Raw genomic sequence first — 24419 nt, 5'->3', positions numbered from 1 at the left:
GAAACTGATCTAAATATGGCCTTATGCTGAAGTGAAAGTAATCAAAAACTGCTCTGAAACTGGTCCAAAACGGGCATTAAAATGGCATGACAGAAGCCACAAGTCCCTTTTCAATATTACACCCGCTGTGTCTGACAACATGAAGAGAGAAAAGTTTATTTTTTGATTTTTATAGAAGCCAACATTCCTGTTTATTTTTTTGTTTTTTTTAAATACAAGATATGGTCACCATATTGTCATCTGTTCAAAATACATCTGTTTCTTGTTCCTTCCTCAAATACTTTTGTTTGTCCAGCTGCAGCATTCTTCACTGTGGTGTTTTTACTTTGCACTTCCTGAAATCACTAATTAATCAAACTGGATTTTCTGTTTGTTTCCACTAAATACACACTTGACACTAGGTGTTTAATCATGAAATACAGCTCATTTGTGTTAGGATATCATTGATTATTACTTTAAATAAAAGGTATAATCCACTTCTTATTAATCAATTAGCTGTCCTTAATCCCTCGCTTCTCCCCTCTGACACGTCCCTCCATCTCTCATCGTGCTACGAGGCAACGAAGACCGCAAATGTGACGGTGCTGACAACAGACCTCTTTAATCAACTTCAACATGTGACAGCCACAGACTACAACAGCCACCCTCTTTCTCTCTTTTTTTTTTCTTGTCCTTTACACACAACCCTCTTCTCTCTCTCTCTCTCTCTCTTTCTTCCGCACTCGGACACACGAGGTGTTTGTTCAGTTGAGCAGGAATGTGTGTGTGTTGTGAAACCTGCGTCTGAGTATGTACGTGGGGTTAACAGATAGACTCCGCAGATAATAGCCCTCGTCCTGCTTGAACAAACATGCTGGTTAAGAGGTGAGGAGGTTTACTGCAGCGTGACAACAAGGACAGAACAGGACTTATATACACACACATACACACATACGCAGTCTTAACTTTATACACACTCTTTTATGAATGTGCACCCAAACTCTCAAGTGGGTGGGGTGGCAGTAGCTTAGAGAGGTTGAACAAGCAGATTTATGGCCGGAAGGTGGCTTGTTTGAATCAACAAAACATTTGACGAAATCTTTTGCTCCTTTAGAAACTAATGTGCCCTCGAGCAAAGGCAATGAACCCCAACACTGCTCTGCTTGAACAGTAGAAGAATAGGGTACAGGGCAAACACACCTCACATTTGGATACCGTTTTTGTAAAACTAAGCAATAAGAAATAAAGCCCATAACATGTGTGATACTCTAGGGGTTCATGACAAGCATCTACACTGCAGTATGTTGCTACAAGATATTGGTAAGCACACAAAATAAGATCCAAAAGGTCCAGTTTAATGGCATATAAAAGTCAAAGACACTGCACACTGATTTTAATTATAATCCTTCTATCTATCTTCTGAAAGTTCTCACGGCAGCATTAACTTGTGCCACCATCTTGCTTTGAACTTGAACTTGCACGACGGTTCAAGTGGAAACTATCCTCACCAGATAAACAACAGCATTTCTCTTATGTTCGAACAATGACCCACAGCTCTGACGCTGGAAATTACCCATGTTTACACTTTCCTAACAAACGACTTTCATGCAAAGAATATCCGGTCTCTCTTTCATGAGCAATTGCAGAAGTAGCGTGAAGTGTTCATAGCGCCGCTAAAGTGAGGGACTTGTTTCATGGTCTGTGTTTCACAACTTGTCTCCTACAGCGAATGCTAATTTCTCAGAGTCTAACTTTAACCGAGTAGTTTTAGTGACCTAATCGTAACCCAAACCTTAGTTATAGAGGTGGTAGACCATAAAACACTCATAGGAATCGTTTTTCTTAATGGACATGTGGGTAATTTTGGGAGGCACTCACCAATATGGACAAAAGATCAGATGACACTTATAGGCAGCGACTAAGTCTATATTTTGCCGTTTAGATATGATGTGACATGCTAAGACCTACTCTGTGTGGTATTTGCATTTGCACATATCTGCACTGCAGCAAAAGCTGATCCAGCATCAAACTTTTAGCCTGCGTTTATTTGCTGTAGCACTATATGACAGCACCCCTACTTCACTAATGCAGCGGCTTCAATGAAATGAAGAAGCCACCGTTGTGTGAATGTGCTTAGAGAATTTACAAAATACCTTGATTTTTGACTTGCAGGGATCATATGACTGTCTCTGTATCATTTTTTAACACATTCAGCTACAATCCCAGGTGTCTTTTTGACCCTTTCTAGGTTCTACGATGAGATAGGAACTCCTCTGCTGTCTGACATAAGGATCAACTACACTGACGACTCGGTCCAGTATGTTACTCAGCATCTCTTCACCAACTACTTCAATGGCTCTGAGATCATCATCGCCGGCAAACTGACCAACCAAAGTGCAGAATCACTCCATGTCCAGGTAACCGCCAGCAACAACGACAAGAGCATCATCCTGGAGACCGACGTGCCACTGCGGCATCGACAGATAGAGACCGAGAAGCATGTGAAGGCTGCTACAGCAGCATTGGCATCTGGATCTAAGACTCCAGGGTCAGGGGTCGCACAGGAATTAGGAGTCGCTTTGGGTTCGATTGCGGAAGACTTTGTGGAACGCGTCTGGGGTTACCTGAGCGTCAAGGAGGGTCTTCGGTCGCGGCTGCGCAGCCAAACCAGCAAGGAGAGGGAAGACCATATCAAGCAGGCCACCAATTTGTCTATGAACTACCACTTCCTCACTCCCCTCACCAACCTAGTGGTGGAGAAGCCCGAGGTCTTGGCTGACGGCACCATGGCCCCGACGCCCACCAACGCCCCGGCTGCTGGTAAGCCTCCCTCATCTTTCTCACCTGCCAACGAGCTGCCAGGTGACACAGAGGACGGAAAGCCACAGAAACCCGACGGGAAGAAGCCAGGAAGCCTGAGTTCAACTCCGAGCAACACGCTGGGTGAGGTTTTGTCTTCCAAATTTGATTATTGTACATTATGTGTGAAAAGTCTGCTGCCAGAGGGAGACCAACAAGTAGACAAAAAATAAATCTGATGGTTACAAGCAGGACTGAAACCTACAACTGCAACAAAGGAATACTTTACTGAAAATGCCCTAACATGATGGCAGCTGTAGTCAGCTTGGATTCACAACAGTAACAATGGATTGAAATGGTGACAAAGTTTTATATATATATTCTTTATATAAGTATCATTATATCTACTACAACTTCTCGATCCACTCGAGCATAATCCACTGCAACACAGTCCACAGTCAGAATGTTCTATATATTGATATAAAATATTCATCTATATTTGTATGTATGATATAAAATATTGTATATTGCAAAGTAAGCTTGTTGCTAGCACAGTTAGCAGACCTTTGCTGCACAAAACTATATGTTCCAATAGCCTATAACGAAAGTAAACAGCTAACTACACTCACAACAGATACGGAAGCTGGTTATTTAGCCATGTTTTAAAGAGAGAAAATATTATTATAAATAAAATATAGTAAAAATATGCCTATACACAGCTTCTGGATGTTAGCATGGTTAGCTGTTTACATTTGTTGTTTAATACTAACTAAAGCAAACATAGTTGCTTGCGAGAACGGTTAGCTAACTTTAACAACAGCTGTATAATCTGGAGAAAATGTGGCTAAATATACGGTTATCATTTGTCTCTATCAGGGACAGCAGTTTATATTTGTGTATTTAGTGATATTTTAGTAAATTATGGCAAAAACATTAGCAATAGGAAGTCCCTTAGCAGATGAATTGATAGCAGGGAGGTGGATTATATTGCAGGAGAGAATTTTGTACGATACTTTTTTCTATAATTGTTATAACAGGTGTGAATCCAAGCTGACTACAGCTACAGATCTGGCTTTCAAGCCTCAACAGGGTGATACTTAAACTGTAGATTTTTGGTGGAATGTTTATTTCAAGCAAACATCAAGAAACAAAAAACTTTTCTCTCCCTTTAGCCACTGTTTTACACTAATAACTGTCCCACAAGCAGTTAATGTCACTCAAATGGAATATTTTAAGAGGAAGCATTAAACAATGGCAGCCCTCTGACTCATATTCTCTTCCTTGTAGGTAAAGTTGAGAGGAGACCGGCCAAGAAATCCATGACAATCTCCAAAACATCAGGTAACTCCACATTCTCCCCCTCATGTAAACAGTTGTAAGATTTCCCCTGCCTGTTTCATCTGATAGCCTCTGAACCCTATATACTGTATACATGTGTGCAGTGGTTATGAGGCTCCATAAGAAGACTTGAAAGAGAGGAGAGGGGGAATGTACAGTAAACTCTCTCTCTACACTCTGTGTGGGGGCGGCCTGTAATTTGGATGTTCGTCAGACAGGCGAGGTGTTCAGGGATGTCTCTGAACATGACTTGGAAAGAGGAAAGAACACACAGGGTCTAATTGAAATACCAGCACAGGCACTACGTGGTACTTTAAACATGCAAGTGCGTGTTCACGAGTGCACACGCACATACACTGCGGGCGAACGGTAGAGCGTTGAGAGTTGAGAAGTGGATGTTTGTGTTACATTGAAGAGAGGGACCCCATCAGAGGCAGTTAGTGAGGGCTAATGACCCTGTCATTACTGTTGCTCTATCATCTCATCACTTCTCTGTTCATCTTAGCTGGGTTCTCACAAGTCTGTGGAGACTCCGGCTAAAGATGTAAACTATCTGACAGAACAGAAACTAAACTCGTGGTTATGGAGCTTTTCCTTTAAAAATCAGAAAACAATGCAAGACAGCAGATCGGCCATTGTCTTTATTTGTTTATCGTTTTAAACTAGGTCGAGGCCTTCTCATGCATACAAAGATGTCCAACTTTGGAGTGTGTTTAATGCCTTTATTTGATGGCCAACAATAGAGATGACAGGAAATGAGGGGAGATGACAGGAAATGGAGACAAAGGTCCCCGGCCATACGCAAACCTGGATGTTGTAGTTCACGGTTGGTGCATTAACACGTAAATCAACAGGGTGCCCAAATAAGACAAAGATTTCCGTTGTTTTTTCCTGTTTCTATATTAAAACAAAGAGAATTTCGTAATTTTGTTACTCCCAGCCCAGTTCTTCTTCTACTTTCTGTTGCATTTGTATCTAACTAGATACAAATACTTTTATGCTAGTAAAAAAGTTTATTTATTTGTATAGTACTTAAAAAAAAACATTTAATACATTAAAAATAAGAAGACTACTTTCTTAAACATTAAGATACATTTAAAATATTTTTAAATACATTACAAGAAAACATTAAATTACATTAAAAGTACTGGATAGTAAGGTTTGAACACTTCCCAATGAGTCTCAGCTAGTAACACCATCAGGGCCTTACAGGGTAAAAGATGGTATAAAAATGTTTTAATCTTTCCTGCACCTTGAATTACCTCCAACAACCCCATAATACCAAATAAAACTGCATTCTTCTCCCTTACTCATACCAACATGTACATCCAACCTCTCAAAGGTTGACCAGATAATTAATGGGACATGATGGAATAAAAACAATGTTATGATACACAAATTATACACAGTATTTTTCTTGAATCTTTGTTTTCTTATAAAACGCAGGTTTTGCCTCTTCAAGTCGCCAAATGTTATTCAAATGACACAATCTGGGAAGTTTAGAGGTAGAGTTTCTCTCTTTGGTTGAACTGCTCACAACTTATAGACACCTGCAACCTGTTACAATGGGTCGCAAAAAGACATTGCTTTGTTTTAAGGGGTCACAAGCCAAAACGTTTGGGAACCATTGGTCTAATGAACCCACTGTTACACTGTTTACACCCTGTTCTTAACCAGAAATGCAGTATGTTAAATTAAAATGGGTCATTTTACTTTTAGCAGTCTACATAGAGGCCCTCTTGTTATATTCCTGATGCTTGTGGCTGTTTTTTAAGCTTCTGTTTGTGTCCTTGCCTTTGACTTTCGCTACCTCAGCGGACGGTGACCCTCACTTTGTGGTTGAGTTCCCCCTCAGTAAACTGACCGTGTGCTTCAACATCAATGGCGAGCCCGGGCACGTCCTTCGCCTGGTGTCTGACCACAAGTACTCCGGTAAGACTTGTGATGCATCAATAAATAAGAATCTTATTTCATGTCACGATTACATCATTTATCCCTTCTGTGGACCATTTATGTCTTCAGGTGTGACCGTTAACGGTAAACTAATCGGGGCCCCGGCTCCACCAGGCAGCCACAAGACGCAACGTACCTACTTCAGCACCATCACCATCGTGGTGGATCATCCCAAACGCGCCTACATCGAGGTGACCCCTAAGAAAGTCATCCTGGACGGGCGGGACCGCATGGTTCTGCCCTGCCACTCCACAGTTTCCGTGGACAGTGGCGTGCTTTCGGTGGCCATTGTGGGAAAATCCAACGTGACCGTGACGGTCGGAGGAAACATCAGCTTTGTGATCCTGTTGCACCAGTACAAGAACCCAGCCCCCTACCAGAGAGACCATCTGGGGTTCTACATTGGTAACAGCAAGGGGCTGTCCCACAACTGCCATGGTCTGTTAGGTAAGTGTCGACAAGAGTTTGATCTCAGACTGGATAGATGGATACATGAAATCATTATTGGACATTTAACATGACTAAAAGCCTAATATCAATCACTAAAGACTGCGATATTGATTACATTCCACTGTATCAAAAGGTTGTGCAGTACTTTGATGTAAAGTATCTTGAGGGTGCTACTAGAAAAAGGCTTAAGTTTCATGACAATCTGCATGTTTCAGTATTTCTTAGATGGAAATTTAAGCCTGAAGGTGTCACTAAAAACATTAGGATTCATTACCAAAGCCACCATTTTCCACATCAAAATGCATTTACTGGTCATGGTGAACGCTCCTCAGCTAGTAAAAACACTTGTATAATGTGCTCTGCGCCTCTGCAGTGACCTTTAGTCAAGTTCTTTTTTAATCCGTCTCTTGTGAGTCCCCTGACTTTACGCAAGGGCAATAAAGTATTACTCAATATACCTCGTCCTGGATGAAAGTGACGAGGGGAAATTTTAACCCACCCACTCATCAGATAACTTTCACTGGAACTACAGCACGGCATGAATGTCCTCTGTGAGTCCTGATCACAGATACTGAATTGCTTTTATGTCATGTGGCTTAAAACAAAAAAACATGTTGTGGTGTGGAAGGATTTTAATGATTAGTTTTACTGGTGCCGCTCTGCTGAACCTGCAGTGAAACCTGTCTGACTCTGGATTAATAAGCTACAAACCCAACAAAAGTGTTTAATGCTGTTTGAGAGTCTTTTCCTACTTGTCATCAACACTTTTGAGAAGACCACTGCACTCATGACACAGTGCTAAGTTGCAAGAAGGTCAGAAATACGTAAAAAAGAAGGTTCTGCACACTTAGGTCCAATAAGTATTTAATGATAAAGCAAACGTTTTGGTCACTAGACCTAAAATGGGTAAAGATTTAGTCACCAAAAGCTTGACTTCATCATGAAATCCTCTCTACTGTATATTTTTAAGTTACGGACACTGGCCTTCAAAGATTAATTTAAACCTCTGATTTATTCTACTTTTAGGTCAGTTCCTGTATGAAGAAGTGGGACTGGCGGAGCTTCCAGCAGAAGGAGACATGAAACCTTCGAAGGTCCTGAAGGTGAAGGAGCGTTCGGTGCCGGTGGTTCAGAAGAGCAGACGGATCTACAGCGGGACGCAGAGCGTAAACTGCTGGTTCGCCAGGAACAACGCAGCAAAGCTGATAGACGGACTGTATGAGGACTATTTGATGTCACACATGTTCGACACAGCGGACCAGCCACACGGGACTAACAGAGTGTGAGACGACAGCCACGAACCGTAGCTGTGGCGTTTAATTATTTGATTTAAATCTTAACTCATTTTACACTGTATCCGTAAATATCACGAGCCAATAGAGAAGGGCTGCGAACTCCAAATTTTCACGTTTCAGTTTCTTTCCTACCTACAGTTTTCTCCTTTGAATATATTTTTTTACTATTTCTAATGGAAATTTAATGTGTTTATTATATGATGTTTTTACAGTAATTTTGTAATTGTAAATAAAACATTTAAATCTACATTTTAAGGTTGATTTTTGATACATAAAAGAAGGCAATTCTTTACTTTTGCCCCCAATTTGGGGAGAGTGTTTTTCTCACACGCCTAATATGTATGTCAACATGTCTTGAACGTGTCAACCTCAAGCTCAAGATCACACCTGGTTACCACGGAGACCAACCCCAGTAACTAACCCCTTGTCTCAGCGCCAATGACTAGATGCACACCTAGCATACATAACACACAAATACACACACACACCCCACCCCCCCCCACATACACAGCTCCATAGTCCTCCCTGTCATCAGCTGGAGGTCACAGGGCTGCTCGCCCCGCCCACACAGGTGTGCTCCGGCCAGGTACCGCTCAGGTTTGTCTGTCATCGTGCTGCCCTGCCCCCGGCCGCCGCAGGAATTCACCACCACACACCCGGTTCATGTGTCAATCATCTTTATTCATAGTACAGATTAAAGAGATACATTCGGTAAGAAGCACCGTGGCGGTTTACAGCCTGTTGGTGACACTGACGCTGTGTCACGTTATCCACATGTTCATAATTTGGTTTATTAAAAAAAAACCACGCAAGATACATCGGAATATAAAATAAAACATTATGGACAGAATATGTCAACTTGTAGTGTTTGACATATGTAAACAGATGAACAGAGATGCTTTTTTTGATGATAAATTGCAGATACAAAAGAAATAATAACATAAGAAACGTACATCACTTCATTCTGATTCAAATCTGTAGCAGTTTGGCAACGACTCCCCAAAATTCTCCCGTTTTCTCTCAATTCACTAGACACGGTTTATTCCAATGTTCTCACCACAGATTCCACCACAATATATAAAGTCAAATACATATAAAATATTTACAGAATAAATACAAGAAATGTGCCATAATTTGAAAAAAGTTGAATACACGATTATCATCCCATTGAGAGTAATACTACCACAGAGAATTGGAGAAAAAAAAAAGAATTTGAGAGTAAAGTCGGAATATTTTTGAGAGAAAAAAATGTAAATTTGATTGAAGCACCATTTTGAGAAGATTGTTATAGTTTGAAAAGTATTACAATGTATTAAAAGGTGAGTTCTTATTCCAAAAAGTAATTTTAAAAAGAATAACTATTTTGAGAAATGCTCTTATTTGCTTTCTTGCTGACAGTTAAATGAGAAGATTGATACCTTCCTCATGTAAGACAGTGAGATCGATCTTCTCATGTATCTTAGCAAGAAAGTTTCTCAAAATGTCAAAATTATTTCTCCAACAACACTGAACACTGACACTAAAATATTGGATTATTCCAGAAATATTCAGACTTATTTTCCCCTGAAATATTACATTTGTCTCGTAAAATTAGAACTTTATTCTCAAAATATTGTGCTTGAAATATTGTGACTATTCTCAAGATATCATGACTTATATATCATAAAATTGTTTTAATCCTGTAATAGTTCAACATTTTCTTCATAACATTAGCAACTTTAATCTAACAATATGTTTTTTTTCCTCTCCAACAGCGGGCCCACTGACTGTATATAAACATGGACGACGCATCTCTACTTCCTATCAATATATGCAAAAGTGAAGCCAAAATCATGACGTCACACCCCCTTTTTATATCATCAAATAACTAATTAAAAGCAAAATGACCATTTGGACAAACATCAGCGTGATAAGAATGACCTAAACTGATAGAAACCATCTTTGTGAAAAATTTATTTGACGTGTAATTAGATTTTTTAGTTTGACTCACGTCCCATCCGCTAACATGGAGGGGGCGGGACTTACAGCCTATGCTGCAGCCGGCCAGCAGGGGGCGATCGAGATGTTTTGGCTTCACTTTTATGGAGCTGTAATGACGTCCATCTTTATATACAGTCATTGAGTGGACCTAATACTATCATATATAACAAATACGTAAATCATTGCAGAAACATAGCATCACCTGGTCCTTTCCAACCATGACATGAAACATGAAACTGCCTACATATCATCTCTTTAAAAGCAGCCTGTCGCCTAAAACTTTTCAATATAACCGCATTATCAACACGTTTGGTCCGTCGAGGCTGCCAGCCTCACAACGTGAAGCAGCTGCCCCAAAAAAAAAAAAAAAATCAACACGTGTGGTTTTAAAAAATAAGACCATTAACCATCCTCCGAACTTAAAAGTAAGCAGCCGGAGGGAGAGCGTGCAGGAATGACTGTAATTAAACCTTAATTAAAAAGGTGGCTTTTAAGTGATTATATTTGATGAAGTAAAATCTTTGAGCACTTATATATATATATACTTTCTCCTCTTTGGAATATGATACATGATACTCTTTTTTTATAGAGCAACATCATAAAAAGTCATCATCAAAAGTCCCCAAGTGTGGAGAGAAGACAGATTTATTTCAGTCTTTGTCAGTACCAACCTTACAACTTTGAAGTGTAACCGCTGCGCTCCCTAATAATCTCTCTTCACACACGTTCAGTCTGGGTTACTCTGATGTTCCCTTGCAGTAAACGGAGGCAGCAAGGTGAGAGGATATAGAGCTTTTAATTCCCAAAATGCTATATATGATTTACATGCATATGCTGTGTCCTATCAAAAAGAGTAAAGCTCAGGTTGTAACTGTTCACACCTTCGGTGCAGAGGAAGGCAGCTGCGGCTGTAGTGTTCACATTCACAGGTTATATTTGTACCTTCACTTTGCAAGGAAGCTGATTTTTAGACCTTTAAATCTGAGGAGATAAGGACGCAAGGTTTTGTTGTGTTTGCTCATAGTGTATTTAGGCTCTTAAGAGTGTTTTGTGTGTGTGTGTGTGTGTGTGTGTGTGTGTGTGAGTAGTGGATGGAGGGGTAGGAGGTCACATCACCTGGGTTTACACCACCACCCAGCTAGGTCTCACTGGCCCCCCTGAATATTGCACATGGGGGACTGGTCCAACATCGCCAGGGTCCTCTTCTCCTTCTGAAGCCTCGTCCGTGTCCGTCTCGACGGTCAGCAGGACCTGAGAGAAGACAAAAGAAGGTGTTTTGGATGCTGCATCCCTGACGTAAAACTTAATATCTGAGTTCTGTATTCTCAAGTGGAAAATATGTACATTAATTCACAGCTTTGACTTTCTCCAGCAGCAGCAGGGATTCAAATCCCAAAGGAGCAAAATTCCACACGACATTTACAACACTGTAAACTTCCATAGGTTGCTCTCAGGGTTTGACATGTGGAAAAGCTGATATAAAGACCAATAAAGATTCACATAGTGATGGTTGTAAGATGTATGAAGCAGCTTATTGGTAAAAGGTAATAATATGTTATCCATATCAGGACTGATATCAAAGTTCTTCTGTCTGCAATATATTTGACAAAACTCAAAATACTCAAAAATTTGACTGAACTCAAAAACTTTGAGTTCAACGAGTTTAAAGTGATAAGTTGATCCAACTTTTCCAAACATTTTTGATGATGGGATCTGGTTTTCATATCTTGATATTTACAGAAACGTGTTTCTCTTGAGGCAACAGGCAAACATTCAAGCTTTCTGTTGCAACAGATATGTTGCACAATTTTATGCCAAAAAATGTTTTTTTTTTTTACATAAATTGTTTCTTCATTGAATTTATGTACTGAATATTGTAGCAATCAGACAGATGGTGATAATAAATCAATAATGAATTTCAATATTCTGTATCCCCATATACTGACATCTAATTTACTGTTTCATTGATACAGTTTTAACCTCAGAGACCACAAAAGTATTTCAGATTCTGATGCTACTGGCTGGTTTGTGGCTTCCTATCAGAATCCCTCAGTGACATTAACTCTCTGTAGTGCAGTATTACATTTTTTACATCAGTGCAAAACAATAAGAAGTTTGGATGTGCACTAAAATGATATTTGTTTTACTTTTGTTACAAACATTTTTTTCTATTAAACCTTTATTTTACCTTGCATGAGAGTCTACAGCTATGCTAGCATCTCTGTAAGGCTGTACTTGCTGTAGGCACAGCGGTGCTACTTGAGCTAAATGCTAACATCAGCATGTTAACATGCTCATAAGGAATATGTTAATATGCTGATATTTAGCAGGTATAATGTTTACCATGTGCGCCATCTTAGTTTAGCCTGTTAGCATGCTAACAAGCTAAACTATTACCACAAAACAAAGCAGAGCTGAGGTCATTAGTTCAGCAGGTAATTGTTCATAAACAAAAGATTCAAAAGATAAGAGATCACCACAGTTTTTACAATTCATCCTGAGGGGGACATGAATGTATGAACCAAATTTCATGGTAATCCATCCAGTAGAGTAGCAGCAGCAAAGTCCTGAACAGACTGACACTAGCATCACTAGAGTCATGCTGCTAGCAAAAAAATGCATCAGTATTAAATGCTGTTTACCACAAACAGCTTACGAAGCAGTTTGTCTACATAAACGTAGTATAAAAATCTAATTATGATTTAAATCTGTTGATATCCAACCAACATAAGGTTAAGGATCTGAGCAAACATTCAGTGCAAACTTTCAGTACTTAAGTTTTTACATTTATTGCTACAGAATGGACACAGTTTGTTATTTAAATGTACTGAGAGTCGACGCCCAGCCCCAGAAATTATGTCGTCATTCAACAAACTGCATCATATCAGAGATGGACCTCATTAACTGGAATAGAGAGATTTCTTATCTATTTTCGATATCGGCCCTGTAGATCTTGAATGATAATGATGTCATACAAGAATCGGATCATTTCCACCACAACCTGCGTGTCACAGTCATCCTCACCGACCACAACAACAGCATTGTGGTTGTATCTTTGACCACCACCCCCACTACGACCTCATCCAAGTCAATGCCCCTCTATCTGTGGTCCTCCTCCACTCCGCTCCGCTTTCCATAGCATCAGCTCGTGGAAACAACTCCTAAATGTCACTTTTATTCTTGGGATGAAGGGATGACTTATGGCTGCCTGGCAGATGATCAGGGGGAAAGGAAAGAGGAGGGGAGAGGAGAGGAGGGATAAACACTCTCATCCCACTGTACACGAAGGTCATGTACCCAAATAGTCGCCCGCCCTGAAGTCTGTGAGTTCAATCTTTCCTGAGGGGAGAAAAAAAAAGAAATGACATGGGCCGCTGTGTTTTGTGGAGGAGGAAGAGGAGGCTGTTGAAGAGATTCCCTGAACACAACAAGGAGCTTGTTACGGTTTCATCTGTCAGGACAAACCAGCACTCAAACCAAAACACACAGCAGCCCAGTCAGAGGCATCCTATTGGTTGACTGTTGTATGACACACAGAACCTCATCAAGGGTTAATCTGCCGACGATTTCCTTCATTTGCCGTCAACAAAATAGCAAAAAAAAACACGCAAACAAAGTGTTCAGAGCAGGTTGAAGCCCCGGTTTTTGTCTTTCAGGCAGCATTTTTACATACGTTTGATCGCGTTTAACAAAGATATCTGACATTATAACAGTTTAAAATTACAGAAAATCACAAAAAACATGTTATGTCCCCTTTAACACCTGACTTTATGTCTATTATGACCACATTCTTACTGTATGACAACTACGATAACAGACACAGAAAGCAAATTATGCAAATAATTTAGCGTGGTGAATACATCGGTGGAAAAAATAGAAAAATCTGTCAATTCTTTAAAAGCGTAGGCATTGTGATGTAACACCCCTTCAAATTTTTATTAAAGATCCCCTCCAGACATGTATTAAGACATAAAAATACTCTGCTTGGAAGGATAATATGTGTCTAATATGTTTTTTCCACCTAAAAAAAAGTACAATTACCTTCTTTCCTTCTTCTCCCTAATGTCTTCTTTGGTTAGGGTTAGAATGCACTAAATGCACTAAAGAGCAAGTATTTTTTAAACGTTATCTTTGCGTTTGCATGTCTAAATACACTAAGATATTAAGAGCAGAAAACCTACAGGGAGAAAGTCTATTTTCGGAGCAGTGGACTTTTGTTTTCATGATAACAAGCTGTCAGATTAAAGGGCTTTCGGTCTAATGGGAAGTTTTTCGAACTACTGGAGATTCAGAATCATGGTCAATCCGACCAATGGCGAGGCACCATTTCACCAAGAGTCTGTTCACCCCAAACTGCAAGCAAAAAACTTTTAATAACCCCTTTTGGTTTTGATTTTACTCACCGAGTTTTTTGACATATTCACTGCCAAGACTTTAATGTTACATAAATAAAACCAAAACTCTGCACATGAATAAACTACTAAGTAGCGCAGTACAAACACAATCCAAAAAACTTCATCAAAAGCATGTTAACATGAAAAACAGGGGTTTTCTGGGATGACTAATGTGTGTTAAGATAACAAACTGACCTAAGATGATGTCCAGAAGAAGAAGGAGGACAGTCTGACTCAGTGTTCCTTGGACTGAATCCATCTGGTTTTGTTCCTCATTAGAACAAGTGCAGACAGAGGAAATCTGTATGGTATGTTGTGTGTGTGTGTGTGTGTGTGTGTGTGTGTGTGTGTGTTCTCATCCCCCAAAACAACAGGTGCAGTTGACACCCAGCGTGACGGTGTGGGTACATCAACCATCAGCACCCTGTTTCACACACACATTAAAGTCTTCTTCTCTTCACCAGAAAAAGCAACGATATTAAACTGTCACATTCTTGTTTGCATCCATTTGGGTTAATACACCATGACTGTGTGGTGGGAACAGGCTTTTTTTTAATTTATTTATTTATTTTTTAAATAGTTGATTCTTTCATAACATCAAAAGTAATCCTTTTATAGGCTGATGAGTCACTTCTAGAGCAGATGGGTCAGTCTGAAGTGGTCTGATAGGGAGGATTTTAGCTTATTTTGAGGTTTTTTTTGTCACATTTTAATGCTAAAAACATGGAAACACAAATCCATAAATAAGTTCTGTTATGTGCTCTAGACATGGAAAAGATTATCTAAGCTGTTCTTATATGACTGCAATAATGCTCTGTTAATACAGAACACAGCAGCTCAGGTCTCAACAGATGCTAAAAGACAGAATAAAGTTGAATTTAAGTAGTGTAAACACCACCGTCTGAATTTATTCATATTAAAATGAAAGTTAATTGAAAGTAAACCTGTAAAATGGTAAAAATGCTTCTTTTAACTACTGCGTTTGATACATTTGAATACAATTTAAGTCTTAAATTCAATAATTTATTCAAAACTTTTCAATTTTCAGTGGATATTTAAGTTTTTACTTTGAACAGAGAGCTCACGGTTCTTCTGAGAGACTTTAACTATAAGTGTAGTTTGGCTCTGAGTCATAATATGATCCTCTTTTTCTATCTCTGTACCCTAATTACACATCTAATGAATTTAAACAGATATAATGTCCAGAACGAAGCAGCTGCTTTAATGGAGCAAGTGGCTACAAACAATAAGCAGCTGCTCCGCTTTGCTCCGCTTTGTCGGTGAACTCGTTTAATGTCGGTTATTCTCACCCGTGACTCCTCATTGGTTGCCCAGGGCAGCGAGTCCGCCTTCTTCACAGAGCTGTCGCAAGAATCATCCAGGCTCTTCATAGTCTTGTACTTCCTCATCATCAAACTGTCCACCACCCAGAACATGATGGACTACAGGAGGCGCCAGAGAGACAAGACAGGGGTTATTTACGCTGCAGAAATAAGATTTATTTGTTTTTTTTACTAAGATGTGACGACTAGATCATAAAAGCGACACTAACGTTGACTATGAAGGGCACGATGAGCATCACCAGCACCAGCTCCAGCTGAGGGTTAGCGATGTAGCTTAGCAACACCTCCTGCAACTGGAACAGAAGAGAGGAAGAAGTTTAACATGTTGACATCAGGCCCTAAAATTAACTAACGACGATTCAATACAAGCACGTGTGACACCGTTATTATAACTGCTTTTATTCTGCGGTTTAAGAATGAGACTCTGAGTGTAAGAGCATGAATAAAAACCCTGAGAAAAGAGTGAATTTGAGGAAAACATAGTCAATATCAGCACACATCAACAAAACAAGATTTCTATGTATTTGTATTAGTCTTTGACATAAACAACCATTAATTTTTTATTACTAAAAATTACTTTTTCAAGATATTTATTTCCTTATTCAGTATGAAAAGTGTTGTTCATGTTTCATGATCTCTGCTAATAGTTGCTTGAGAAACATACAGTAACTGAACATTATTCTTCACAACAACAAAAAATATATAAATATACAAATACATAACGCCTGCACTTAATTTGTATTTGTGTGTATTGAGGCAGAAACTGCTATACTTTAACAAAATTCTTACCACATCATGCGCATCAAAATGTATCATTTTATGTTTTCTACACACAAAAACACAATATTTATTTTATGTTGCCTCACATGGTTATGACCCTTTCATATAGATTTCTTACAAGATTACTCACACACACTCACATATATATACACATTATATTACTTTATATATTATATCCACTATTTACACATTCTTCAGATTTCATGTCTCTGTAACTTGATACTATGTAAATTCTACTTTTTTCCCTAAAACGTGCAATTTCATTAAAATATTTTAACTACTTTATTTCAGACCATGAGCAGCAGCGATTCATCGATTAATAGAAAATAAATCAGCAACTATTTTGATAATTGAAAAATTCCTTTTAGTAATTTTTTAAAGCAAAAATGACAGAAATTTTGGGTATCAGCTTCTCAAATGTGAGAATTTGATGCTTTTCTTTGTCGTTAATGACAGTAAACTCATCATCTTCTGGTTTTGGACAGTTGGTCGGGTAAAACAAAGTGTTTGAAGACGTCACTTTTGACTCTGGGAAATTACAACGGGTATTTTTTTTTTTTTAATTAACTGACTACTGACAAACCGACTAAACAATGAATCAATAAATAAATAAAAATAAATGGCAAATTGATCAACAACGACAGTAATTACATACTTTAGATACTTTCTGTATAATTATACATAACAAATGTGTTTCTAATTATAACACTAATATTTATAATCAGCCTTGTTTCATTATAGAGCCTGTAAACAAAGGAAGTGAGGTCTCTAAACAGCACAGAGAGCTTCACAAAAACAAAACAAAAACTCTCATGTATCTGGAAATAAACAAATAAACTGCCTATTTATTTCCCAGAGGGCCGTTTGTTGCTATGACAAAGGTTAAAAAGGCAAATTTTGACCGAAAACAAATTGGGTCCTGAGTGCCATGCAAACAAACTGGCCTTCAAACACATTAACACTAACTCTTTGTTTTCATTACAGTCCAAAGGCGACTCATTTCTCTTCTACATTTTATCGTCCAGTTGTTTATTCTCTCTCAAGATTTGATGACTTGAGATTTTCAAATGTCAAACCAAACAAGAGCTGAAATAGAAATGAGAGAATATTGTTGAAATCTGCTGTTGTTTTCATTTAGTCTGGTTGATCTGGTCAAAAAAAAGTGTTGTTTTCTACAATAAAATGACTGAAAATTGACACAGACACAAGAATAATACGGAAGAACTCTTGGCTGGTGAAGAATAAACTGTATGAAGATGTTACAGGATACCGTGTCTCCCAAAAGGACCTGAACGCCGTACAAGTTTTGGACTATTTTCTTACTTTGGACCATCCGGGGACGAGCAGCACCAGGCTGATCACACCTTTCTCCAGCACCATGATGAGCAAGTAAACGCCGCACTGACCCAGCCATGCTGCCGCCTGAGGAGGGTCACCTGGAGGAACGACAAGAGGTCCACAACATAAGTACAGAGGCCATCTCATACAAATACTATTTGAATCTATTTACCTTAATACATTTTTGTACAGTAACAGTGTTTCTGATTTTTCTTTAGCATTGTCACCTGCAAAGCAACTTGCAGTTTATGGTCATTGAGCAAAAAAGAAACAATAATTTCACTTTATTTTTTGACGTTTTCTATATTATGTAGCTTCTATATGTGTGTATGTACAAAATAATTGAAATGTTGCATGAAAGGTGGTTAATAGATTATAATAGGTTGATGTAATTTGATTTGATTTACTGTCAGCTTGCAAAGACATAACTCTGCAGCTTTTCCATCATTTTAAATGAGCAACTTTTCACTATTACTTTTGTAAAATCTCAGAAACTGTTCCTCTGCTTGTGTAGGACACTCTATATTTATAGTCTTTCCTCTCCTGGTCTAAACCTTTCCAAAAGGTCTGTTGCAGGTGTCTCACCACAGCAGACACAAAGGAGGACAAGTCTGTCATTAAGACAGGAAGGAGGAAGGATGGAAAACACAGACAGAGAGACAAACCCCTTCTTCTCATTTCTCAGTTTGCACATCCTCGCCTTCTCTCCTCGTGTCTTAGTCCCTCCCAACCTGAGATGCGAGCGGAGGAGGCGAGGAAGAGACACGAGGAGAGAGGGGCTGAGGCAACGGGCAAAATGAGACGTCCTCGCTTCGGAGCTGTCAGAGCTGCATCATCTGTCCAATGTTTTGTTACAGCCTATCACTGTATTTTATGATATCTGACAGATGAGCATAACAGTGTTCATGACAACTTATATATTTACTTTTAATTTAAATCACAACGTGGCGTAATATGACAAGAATGTACGGATGTCATACATTTCCACGTCTCTTTTATACGTCACAGGTGCCGAAAAGACTTCCGCAAGGGATAAACCTGTGCATCCTCGCTCCTCTCTCCTCCTGATGCATTTTAGGAAATTGAGACATCCTTAATCATGACGCGCTGAGATCGATTTCCGGGGTCACGCACGGGCAGGAGGACAGAGCAGAGAGGAGACGAGGAGGCACAAAATAGAGAAATGAGCCCAGAGACAGCGTGAACCAAACTATGAATACACTAAATATTTTGCATTTCTGTCACAGAGCTGCCAACAAACAGAGCCAAGAAATCAAATATAAACCTGATGTTGACCCTCAGAGAGAGAGAGAGAAGACTCAGTCTCTGCACGTTGCTTCAGTGAAAATTTCCATTACAGACGAGGAACGCAAAACGGAAAAAAAGTGTAGAGTGAGTGAGTGTAATAATTGGCGAGGAGTTAATCCCGGTGTAAAGCCACTGAGACTGTTTTTTTCAGCTGCAGCTGGAGATGCTGGCGTTCCTCCCCGTCTGCCTCCGGTGAGCCTACATCGCCCTCTGGTGGACGAAGCTACAACTGCATCTTAGAGTAATTTAAAAAGGGTTAAAGGGAAAAAAATGAGCTTTTTTTTTTAACTCACCATATTCTCCAAACATGAGCAACGTCCACTGTTTGTACTCCACCAGCTTGGACACCAACTTGACAGCCAGCCAGATGACCAGCATCCCCAGCATGGCGTCCAGCAGGAAGTTCATCAGATACCTTTGGTAAAACGGAAAAAAAATGTTGTTATTAGTGAGAGATCTGTGATCCTCATTTTATTATAACTTAAATAACCTGAATACTGTAACTCACAGGGAGCATGGATCCTCTTTGGTGAGTGTGGACAGGAAGACGTTAGCAAAGTGGATGAAAAGAGCACCGATGGCCTGTTTGGACGTGTCGAAAAACCTGAAAAAACAATTTTTATTTTATAGATTTGACTTCTTTATTCCATTCTGCTGCATTTTGTAAACATTGGCTGCATCAGATTAAGATCTAAAAATGTCTTTCTAAACATTAGACAATATTTACAGACTTAGACAACAGTAGAATCTGACCGATATATCAGTCAGCTGATTTTATTGGCCGATATTGGCCTATCACAGATATACTGATATCAGCATATATGTTGTCCGATATGTGCCGATATTTTTTTATTTTTCAAAGTTATATAGGCAGCATTTTATATATACTTGATCCTTTTTGTTAATTCAAGTTTAACATATATATTTTTGTTCATGTGTTTTTTTTATTTATAGTTATCTATAATTATTAAACTCTTTACTGTTTTATTGCTAAAGTGTAAAATATTCTGCCTCCATTACACATCTTTGTCACAAGTGATAGATATTTGAGGGATCATTGCAAAAAATATATGTTTATACATATGAATATCGGCCAAAATATCAATATCGGAATTTTTTCACTTCCTGATATGAGTATCGGCCCCAAAAATCCAGTATGGATTGGGCTCTAGACAACAATTAGTTATGTTTGTGTATGGAAATATGAAGCTTTTTATTGCCCAGATTAGTTGATTTGATTGATTCTTGAGAGAAATTAGGGTTTTGCTGACATTTTATTTAGAGCTGCAACCTCTGATTATTTTCATAATCCATTTATTTGCTGATTATTTTCTCAATTAAATCAATTAGCTGTTTGGTTCAAATGTCAATCACCATTTCCTAAAGCCCAATATGCAACCAATAATGTCTTGTTTTGACCACATTATTCAGTTTACGGTCACAGAAGACTAAAGAGACCAGAAAACATTCACATTTGAGAAGCTGGAACCAGAAAATCATATTTTTTCCCTTTAAAAATGACTCAACAATCAATCAATTATCAAAACAGTTGCAGCTCTAATATTATTTATCTTTTCAAGGCCTTTATTCATCTATACAGGTGTGTCTAATGTTGGGAATGTAGGACAGGGAAGCGTAGAAAAAGACACCAGAAAAGTAAAAGAAGAACATTTTCTGACCAGATCCTCCACGGTCGTCTGATCCCTACAGGCTCTCGAAACCTCTTCACTGCAAAACAAACAACAAAAAGTCAATCAATTAATCAATAACTAGACTTTTTTTATCCTGCAAAACACCAACATGTAAACACAGATTCTTTTCGCGGTTCGTGTGACCTCCGCGGTGAGTTTCATCTCTCTCCGCGGGGGCTACGGGGCAGAGGCGAACGAGGACAGATGAAACGCAGACGTATCGTTGTTGTTTTTTTTTCGCTGCCACAACACTTCATTCCTCCCCACCGGCCTGTTCAGGGTGAACAGACGCCCACTGTTCCTCTATCTCACCATCTCACAAGGTCAGGGAATGTGACTCTGCATGTGAAAACAGGATCGAGGCTTCCTGGCAGACATCTGTAAACTCTTTTCAGCCTTTTTTTTCCCCAGAACTTAACGTATGAATACATGTGATTGATTTCATTTAGTGTTTAAAATAAGGTATTATTAAAGCATAGATGGGAGGGTTTATCCTTTATTAGTATTCATACCTTTCTTGTTTTTTTTCCCCAGAAATTCCCACTTTTCAAGCTACTGAAAGTATCGGATCATTACAGATTGTTTACATATGTAGATTTTCCCAAACTTTAGAAGTTGTGCGGGTGTCAGACACTCAAAAAAACTGCTAATTATTATATCTGACTCATGTAATGTTTCCCTGGAGGTAAACTGAGAAAAACAAGCATTGCACAAACCGGACGTCAGAGAAAGTTTCCCAACATTTGCTCAACATTTTGGCTAATCTTTCTGTTTAAAAAAGGGAGAAAAAAAAAGCTCAAGTTGGACTGTTTTTAAATCTAAATATTTTGCATTTTAAAAAAAAACCTGTGTGTTTCCAGCCTGTATCTGGCTTACGTGTGTGTGCAGGCATAATGACGAGTCAATGGATGGAAAGAAACTCCCCAAAAATAGCTTTGAGGAAGAGGAGTCTGAACGCAGATCAGCCGAGGGATGCGTGGCTGTGACCTGGCATACCGCCACCGTGATCGTAGCTGAAGGGCTCTAATGCAGTGTAAATATTAACAGACACATATTCTTTGACCGGGAACGACACTTGAGGGCACGTTGAGTACAAGGGTGGGTGGGATGGGGGTGTATTGATTTCTCTACTACTAAATAACTGAGTGGAGGCTACAGCTCATTGATCTCACTCAACCCTTAAGGGCTGGCCTGATTCTGCAACACTTGACTGCTCTGAGGCTTCAGATGCACTGAACCCTGCTGCTTGATTAGCTGATGAAATCACTTCGACTGCGGTGACCTTTCGGAATTACTGACTGATTATTAGATCATATGCCGACACACTCGCGAACAAAAAAAAAGTGACACTGGATGTACATTTGTATTTATGTCATTTCCAATCAGCAGCCACACACAAACTGATAAAATAAGCACTTTTACAGGCTCTGAATTCAGAGAAAAGCTAAATAAAGCACATATAATTCAAATGTGGGCTTCTGTTTAGCATATATGTGCAGTAATTAGCATAATATTTTATCAACTGAGAGCCAAGACACATGGCTGCTGGGTGAAGAGATTGTTAACATGGATTATTCAATGATAATGAATCAATGAGACGGAAAATAACTATTTAATTTACTCCAAGGAGTCATAACGGAATCATTGAACATATGAGGTTGGATTTGTGTGCTCAAGCATTAATAAACAAACAATAAAAAGTTCCTAAATGGGTTGAAGTTTAAGAAAAAAAACACACTGGATGGATGCAGTTTTCCTGCTTGATCCACCTTTCAGCTGCAAGTGTTGCAGAAGTACTAAACACTGCCTGAGGTGCCAAATCTGGTGAGATGCCCAACATTCCCCAAGTCAGCTGGCAGAATCACAAGTTATTTAGCAGTCAACAGGCATTGTTCCGGCTTATAAAATCCTCACTGTGACTGCAAAGGAGCATCTTGTTTTTGCTGTCAAAGAGGACACTCAAAACACTGAAAATAGATGAAGTTTCTCAAATGATATTTCAATTAAAAGTGTCCCACTTTGAGATCTACTGGTTATAATTAAAAAAAAAACAGATAGCAGGTCTGAGAAGTTCAAGTTTACTGCATTAACAGCATCTAATGTTTTTGTTTACTGCGTTAAAGGTGAAAAAATTACCAATACAATACCAATACATTACCATAATAATTTATAATTATTATACTATGCAGATGTTGTCTATATACTGTTAGTAGGTCTTGTGGATGTTATCGACAACAACAATGAAACCGTGAACTCAAAACCCTCGATTCTGCTATACAAGGAGACTGTGACAAAACTCTTGTTTAAAAAACACAATATGTGATGCTGATTTGCTTGTAGGCACACATACTGGTGTGGTATCATATGTCCTGATTATTTATAGAGAAACTGGGTCTTAATGGCAAATTCTTTGTTTTTAATATGCCACCAACAGCACGTAATTTCATTAAAATCTGTACTTAAAATTGGTTCATATCAATTGCTACCACTTAAAGTCTATTTTGTGGTAGCAATCAAAGAAAGGGCGAACATTTTGTTAAAATACGACATTTTTACAGCACATAATATATGTCAAAGTTAATGGAGAGTTATTAATACTCGTGTAATGTTTCAAGTTGTGTCCTATGCTGTATGTATTTTTCTCAACAAGCAAGAATATAGTAAACTAGGGCTGGGCTATATGGACAAAAATATAATATATATAAAAATATCACAATATTTTTGACCAAATACCTTGATGTCGATATTGCGACAGTATTATAGGGATGACTACTGGTGCTTTCATAAAATATTTACACAACTAGATTTTTGAGAAAAAATCATCAGTAATGTGGATATATTGACTAAGTGGGTGAATATTACAATATCCAAAATCTAAGATGATATCTCATATCGCGATATTGATATAATATCGATATATTGCCCAGCCCTAATTAATATCTATGTGGACGTGTGGGGATCATAATAAAAGAAAGAGCTCAAATTTTACTAAATAAGTGATTTTTACAGCACAAAATATGCGCCGAAGTTAAAAGATAATCCTAAATAGTCATGTAATGTTTAAAGTTGTGTCCTAGTCAGTGTGTATTTGTCCGGACAAGCGAGAATATATTAAATTAGCAGATATTTCAATGGAGTTTGGCGCGAGGCTAATGAAGCTCCAGCGGAAAACAAACGTCAACAAAACGCCACGTGGACACGCGAAGCCTTTTAAAAACTGTTTTTCTGTATTTAGCGTTTCCAGCTTCATCTCACTGAGTAAACACGGCAAGACGGTGGTGATAAAGAGGATTTCGGAGACCATGTTTAGCCGGAAGGTGGTGTCGGGTCAGATACTCACACATCAGCGTACTGAAGGCGACGATAGCCAGCAGTCCCTGGATCAAGACGCCGAACCTGTCCGTCAGAGCTCCGTTATCGCAGCCGTGAGGGTTCGCCTTGTTAATGTCAGACATGTTCGTGACTTCAAAAACGCCATTATCCAAGAATCTTTTCACCAAGAAAACCCCGCTGTATCCGTACATGTCCATGTTGATACGATAACAAAAAAAAAAAACACAACACAGCCGTTTGAGACAAAAGGAGCAGTTTCTTCCTCGGTGGGCAAGGAAACGTTTTTAACAACAAAACCGCCAGATTTTACTTTCCTTGTCCGTTTTAAAGTTTCTGTTCAATGTTTAAAGAGGCTGGTGCTACATCTCATGATGCAGAAGCAAACAACAGGATCGATTATCTGCCTCACATCCATGTTTATGACAAGGAAAACACGAA

At 38.8% G+C, this 24419-nt stretch overlaps 2 protein-coding genes across 5 annotated transcripts in view; one reads left to right on the top strand and one right to left on the bottom strand.

Annotated features, from left to right (window-relative positions):
- itih5 (inter-alpha-trypsin inhibitor heavy chain 5) overlaps nt 1–8004 on the top strand; it is an 18811-nt gene extending 10807 nt beyond the window's left edge. For both annotated transcript variants that reach the window (XM_042403359.1, XM_042403360.1), the window contains 5 exons: nt 2228–2922; nt 4066–4119; nt 5932–6048; nt 6139–6516; nt 7546–8004. In XM_042403359.1, the coding sequence (XP_042259293.1) occupies nt 2228–2922; nt 4066–4119; nt 5932–6048; nt 6139–6516; nt 7546–7805 (1504 nt within the window). In that variant the 3' untranslated portion in view covers nt 7806–8004. The remainder of the gene's footprint in view (nt 1–2227; nt 2923–4065; nt 4120–5931; nt 6049–6138; nt 6517–7545) is intronic.
- tmem110l (transmembrane protein 110, like) overlaps nt 1–24419 on the bottom strand; it is a 25402-nt gene extending 983 nt beyond the window's left edge. The window contains exons 1-9 of one of the 3 annotated variants that reach the window (XM_042403362.1): nt 23989–24419; nt 20637–20685; nt 19466–19561; nt 19251–19372; nt 17635–17747; nt 15741–15824; nt 15499–15630; nt 10911–11045; nt 9859–10775 (exon numbers count right to left, since the gene is read on the bottom strand). In XM_042403362.1, coding sequence (XP_042259296.1) covers nt 10917–11045; nt 15499–15630; nt 15741–15824; nt 17635–17747; nt 19251–19372; nt 19466–19561; nt 20637–20685; nt 23989–24178 — 915 coding nt within the window. In that variant the 5' untranslated portion in view covers nt 24179–24419 and the 3' untranslated portion in view covers nt 9859–10775; nt 10911–10916. Of the gene's footprint in view, nt 1–9858; nt 10776–10853; nt 11046–15498; nt 15631–15740; nt 15825–17634; nt 17748–19250; nt 19373–19465; nt 19562–20636; nt 20686–23988 lie in introns of those variants that run through there. The other 2 variants (XM_042403363.1, XM_042403361.1) reach the window with 2 other exon arrangements.

This window comes from Thunnus maccoyii, chromosome 23, assembly GCF_910596095.1.
Source record: "Thunnus maccoyii chromosome 23, fThuMac1.1, whole genome shotgun sequence".
In the NCBI taxonomy this organism is placed as follows: domain Eukaryota; kingdom Metazoa; phylum Chordata; class Actinopteri; order Scombriformes; family Scombridae; genus Thunnus; species Thunnus maccoyii.
The sequence above is the reverse complement of the archived record's forward strand: the minus strand, read 5'-3'. Positions and strand labels throughout refer to the sequence as shown.